General features: G+C 35.4%; 1 protein-coding gene and 1 pseudogene across 1 annotated transcript; both read right to left on the bottom strand.

Moving 5' to 3' along the window:
• Positions 1–688: 688 nt before the first annotated feature.
• LOC132608883 (mitogen-activated protein kinase kinase kinase 20-like) lies at positions 689–1,563 on the bottom strand (annotated as a pseudogene).
• A 994-nt stretch (positions 1,564–2,557) lies between these two features.
• Positions 2,558–5,279, bottom strand: LOC132608820 (bifunctional pinoresinol-lariciresinol reductase 2-like). Its single transcript, XM_060322605.1, has 4 exons — positions 4,901–5,279; positions 4,037–4,277; positions 3,012–3,215; positions 2,558–2,866 (listed from the first exon to the last, which is right to left on the bottom strand). The coding sequence occupies exons 1-4, from the start codon at positions 5,228–5,230 to the stop codon at positions 2,703–2,705; spliced, it is 939 nt and encodes a 312-aa protein (XP_060178588.1). The 5' UTR covers positions 5,231–5,279; the 3' UTR covers positions 2,558–2,702.
• Between the last annotated feature and the right edge of the window lie 600 nt (positions 5,280–5,879).

The raw sequence follows: 5,879 nt of genomic DNA, 5'->3' as shown, positions 1-5,879 counted from the left end.
TGCATTGTATGGTTAAGTATCCTAACATAATCTACAAAAGGGAAACTGGAGTCCTGAAAAACCGTTCAATTCATTTTTATGCCATACTCTTAGCAGCAGCACGTCATCAACAATTGCATGCATGCATGGGACTTGAGAGAAGTGACCGACACCATGTATTTTTATGTCTGATCATACCATCTTATCAGAATACAATTTTGTCATAAAAACATCAATCGGCAAAATTTAAACTATGATCAAGGGCTTGTTTCTTCCAACCATTTGCGGAAGAATTGGTTTTGCCTTTTTTGTAAATATTTTGATTTGTCTTCCCTGCTATGTTTAAATTCGTATTTATAGCAAAAAGTAAATTCACTTGGAAGTCATTTGGTTCTATCTTGATTGTAAGATAGCATAGGACAAACTTGGAAATTGAAAGAGTTGCTGCAATCATACTAATGAAAACAAAGATTCTTAAAATCTTGATCAATCGTGTTAACAAAATGCAATTACTATTTCATGTGCATCGTGCTGCTAGGCTCAATTACATTTGGGCCTTAGATGATCAAAAACATTGTCAACAGAAAAACAAATGAAGGAACATAATTCTAAAATTTAAAGGAATAATCATGAATCTGCAACAGAGTTTGAAGTTTGAAATTGGACTAGCACTTAACACTAATGAATGAAATAGAATAGAACTCGGCAACCAATTTACTATGGCATGTATTGAAAAACTGATGCCACCCATCAATGGCCACAAAACACATACAAAAAGTCTTGATCAGGTGTACAGTTTTTTTATTAAACTAAAAGGGGCTGCACCCGAGATCATCTCGGTCACAGGCTGCCTATGTACCCCCAAACAAATCCTAAAAAGGGATCAAGCCCACACGTAGTTCTTTTACTATACAACAAATTAATCTTCGCTCCCTGAATCTGATTCCCACAGCAGTGTCCCTGTGAGTAATTCGTAAACAGTGCAACCAAGAGCCCAAATATCAACATGTGGCCCGAAATAGCTGTTAAGCACGGATTCAGGTGCCATATAACTTTCCGTTCCCTTGATCAGTCCCTGTTTCTCATCAATTCCGTGTTCCAATGTCACAGTGAGCCTGAATCAGCAATCTTGGCAGTTTCATCGGTGCCCACAAGAAGAATATTGCCGGGCTCGATGTCACAATGAACGATTCCTTTTCCGTGAATGAGACTGAGCCCTAAAAGAACATTCTTTGTGTGTTTCCCTACTTCAAACTCAGGCAGTACTTCACCTGAATAGTAGTTCTGGAGACGATCGGCAAGGCCTCCACCGGATGCATACTCGAGCATTAAGTTGTAAATAATGATGCCATCTTCAAACGTGAGATTAGCTCGGAAACAACAAACAAGGAGAGTCTTTCAATATGCAGAGGAATTCGCATTCTTCTTGATAGGATTGAGAAGCAGTGTGCATGCAAGATTTATGGCAATCAGAGACGGGAGATTAACACCACCAAATTATGCATTGGAAGTAGAAGCTAATGAGACAACACTAACACCACCTTTGCCAAGAACTCTGCCTCTCTTCCACAATAATTTTGCCATTGTAAAGAACATTATATTGGATATTCCTGTGAGTGAGTGATGCGTGCGTGCATAGTTTTTTATAGGAGTATGTATTTTTTATCTTGTACACGAAACCTATATTCGCGTTACCCTATTCCTCTTTTAATTTGGTTTAAACGTCTGTTTACACGAAACCTATATTCGCGTTACCCTATTCCTCTTTTAATTTGGTTTAAACGTCTGTTTCCTATTTTTTTAAAACCTTCTACACTATTCTTTTCGTGTGTTTTACTATTCGTTCAGGGATTAACTTCCCTTTCGTTTTTATTTTCCTAAATGAATGTCTTAAACAAGATAATCAAGAGAGCATAACTTTAGGGAGGGAAAATCAGTTATGTTTTGATTTATTTTTCATTAATAATAAATAGATTTAAGTAAATGTCACGAAGATGCAAAATTAAAGAGTTAAGTGTAATTTCAAAAAGGTAAAAGGGTCAAAAGTGTCCCTGAACTTTACGTTTTTGGCTAAAATATGTCCTCGCCGTTAGTTAATTAATTACCTCAAAAATATTCTCCGACTAGCCAAATAGCTCTAAAATATCCTCCTACCAACAATTACTCTAAAACAAGGGCAAATGAGTCAATTTTTCCCTTGAACAATTTTAAATGGGCCGATTAGTGGTGATGGTACATATGGTGAATGTGTTAGTGACTTCGGGTGGTGGTGGAAGAAGAAGGGTTGGTGTGGTGAGTTGACATGTCATGTGGCTAAAATAGACGAGGTTAAGGGAGGAAGGGGCAAATTTGAGTCACTTTTATAACATTAGGGGCATACATGAACTAATCGTACAACATTAGTGGCATCTATGGACTGATAGTATAGCAAAGGATAATATTGAACCTTTTCCCTTTATTATTTTTTTGTATCGTTCCAATTTTATCGGATGTACCCGACGGGATTATAATCATTTATTTATAAAAGATAATACACACATGTTCACGGAACTTTAGAGTTTAGGGAAAAGACTAGAGAAGAAGGTAACATCATTGATACCATATAAGCAATGGTAGCACATCATGCCACATATATACAACTATTAACGAATAATCAGAGATAAGTTTATTACAAAGCCAAAGCCAATAATTACAAGACCGAAAGATGTTATTAGAGCTAGACCTTAGACGTAACGTTTCATGTAGTCTTCGACCGTAGTGTAGTTAACCTCTGGATAGAGTTTGGAAGCCTCTTCTCCTCCTTCTCCTATTTCAAAATTAGCAAGGCATCCTTCATAGCAAACGTGATAATAGTGACACAATCCAACTTGTTCTGCATATTCAAGCTCTGTTTTTTATGTAACCCAAAAAAAAAAAGTCTGATTTAGTTTCGATAGTTCGTTAAATTGATTCTTGATAAATGAGAAATGTCATCAAATTGATCGGCGAAAAGGGAGTCCAATATATGAGTTCTTAGATAAAATGTTTCTTACCCTTCATGGGAGCCAAAAATTCTTCTTTGGAAAGAGTTGATTTTTTAAGCTCTTTGCCAATTAGCTTTTCCCATATTTGAACAACCTCTCTTTGAGAAAGTATGTTTTTTGGAGGCCTAAGGTAAAGTGTTTTATTGAGTGTCCTTGGATCATCTATGGTCTTTATGGTATATGTTGCTATCTCATCTTCGGCCACGTAAATTGCTGCAAAACCAAAACAAAAAGAGTTACGAAATGCACAAGACCAAATAATAAGAGTAAAGACATAAAAGACTAGCTAAGCAACTTGTTTTTCTTTTTTCTTAGAATTATTGTAACTAACCATTAGGAAACAAATCAAAATAAAAGAACTTACACAAATTGTGAAAGAATCTAAACATTCAACCCAAAACTTTAAGGCAACGGATGAAGTAGCTTAAGACGACCATTTAATTAACTCCTTTGAAAACACTTGCGCAACCACTGAGGGACAAGTTCTCTTATACATAACACAAACTAAAATTTGTGCAGCCGCTACTTTCTATCGATATAGCTATGAAGTAACTCAACTCATCAAAATTGTGTCCCCTCTGTCTATTCAAACTTCACTTTCCAAGTGTCGTTACTCAAACTCTTAATGATGTAACGCTGTTATTTTTTTCCGTTGACAATCTTCGTTTAATTACATACACTCATGAAAATGCAAAACACTTTTGAAGACTACTAAGATGCTAACCGAGAAAAGATATTCGTCAGTGACTCGGTTCCAATAAAACTAGAAAGAATTTCCATATTTACATGATCAAGTTCATCTGATAATGAGAAAATGGTAAGAGACAATTGTGTTTAAGTTATCATACATATCGTTTTTACATCAGCAGATCACCTTGAAGTGTAGAAGGTAACCTGTCTTATTTTCAACAATGCAAATTTCACAATTTATGAAGACTCACATGTAAATATCCTTGGTTAACCTGATATTGTAAGGAATCCTTTGTTCTGACGGTATATATATATATATATAACTTAAAACTCAGGAGAATTACCTTTCTGGTTGCCATCTCCGAGCAAGACAACAGAGTCTCTTGAAGGAAGGATATGACCAATTTGACAAAGGCCACCAAGAAAGTAACCAGCAAAGCAATTAGCAGAGACATAAGTGAAAGGAATGCCAGCTTCTTCAATGGCTTTTCTCACCACCATTTTATCATCAAATGTCACTCTACCTGGCTCCATTGCATTTTCCATTCTTGCTGGATCCGTTCCAAACTCAGATGGCAAAAATCTCTGTACATTTTATAACTTTGCTTGAGATAGCATCAAAGGTTATAAGAAATAGGTGGTGTATTTTATTCCACATTGACAGTCCATGTCCACAGTTAAATAAGTTTAGAATTGGTCAAAAAATGACGTGGAGATCTGTTAAGTAGTTCTTAAGGTAGTGATGATCCTTTTTATTAACGACGGAGGCACATTTGGGACCATTTGCAAACGGAGGATAAAATTGTCCCTTTTCCGATAGTTTGGTGCTTGTTTTACTTTCCTTTTTAGTCCATTTCAGAAAGAATGTCTCTTTTTTTTTTTTTTTGTGTCAACTCTTTAATTTCAACTTTTCACATGACATGTTTAACACCATAAGATTAAAGGGCATTTTGATATATTCTACATATCTTTAGTTAATTACAGCCACAATATTAAAAAGTCTTCTTTACTTTCTTAAACTCTGTATCAAGTCACAACTAGACAAATAAATTGAAACAGGTGGAATATAAACAAGCTAAATGGACGGACATGAATAGTGAGGATTGCATGAGATTAATGAAGCGTATTAGTCAGAGGCATATGTAGCATGCTGTTTATTGTTGTATTGGCAAAATGTGGATGAGAAAATTAAACTCTTCATTAGTTACCTTGATATTTCCTGCTTCTTTGATGGCATCCACAAGCTTAAGCTGAACCAAGATATGATGGCTACGAATATGGACGCCTGAGATGGCACAGATGACAACGTCGACGAGTTTAACAGCGTCGACGAGGCTCTGATGATCGTTAAAAGAAGCAGTTAGAAGGTGAGCACCTTGCATCTTAAAAGAAATAAGAATTTCAACTTTCTCAATATCAACTCCTATTTCTGGACGTTGCAAAATGTAGGTGTCGTGTCCATTTGCTAAACTAGCTTTCACCATTCTCTTCCCAAGGTACCCTGTCCCTCCCACTATCAACACTTTGCTTTTTGCCATCTCTATTAGTACTATATATTTCTTCTTTTTTCTAATTAATCTCCTCTTTTTCTCTTGTGATGGATTGTTACTCCCACATTCTATTGCCTATTTATAGAAGAATGGATCTTGTTTCTGTTGAGGGGTTTTTGTCTTGGAGTACAAGGTTTTCTTTTGTTATATATAATATATAGATATTAATCCTTTTTTGGGACATCAAAAGGTCCTTTGTTTCTGCTGAAACTAAGACACGAAGCTACAACCACATGCTATTGGTGCAAGTTTATACTACTGATATAGCTAATTCCTTGATTTTACAAGAACCCATTTGTGAAATTTCACTGGGTACGTTATTGTTTGCTACTCCCTCAGTCCAATTATGTGTCTTACTTTCCTTTTTGGTCTGTTCCAAAAAGTAGCTATTTCTATATTTAGTAAGTTGACAATTCAAACATTTTACATGACAACTTTATAACCACAAGATTCAAAAATCTCTCTTTATTTTTTAAACTCCGTGCTTAGTCAAACTAAGACACTTAAATTGAGACAGGGGGAGTAATTCTTTGATTTCGTGAAATCAAAGTGATTAGCTTGGTTTCAATTCTGATACTAATATATTTTTGCAATTTGTCATTATTATCTCCTATTAAAGGTTAATATGAATTAATAT

This window comes from Lycium barbarum, chromosome 1, assembly GCF_019175385.1.
Source record: "Lycium barbarum isolate Lr01 chromosome 1, ASM1917538v2, whole genome shotgun sequence".
Classification (NCBI taxonomy): domain Eukaryota; kingdom Viridiplantae; phylum Streptophyta; class Magnoliopsida; order Solanales; family Solanaceae; genus Lycium; species Lycium barbarum.
The sequence above is the reverse complement of the archived record's forward strand: the minus strand, read 5'-3'. Positions and strand labels throughout refer to the sequence as shown.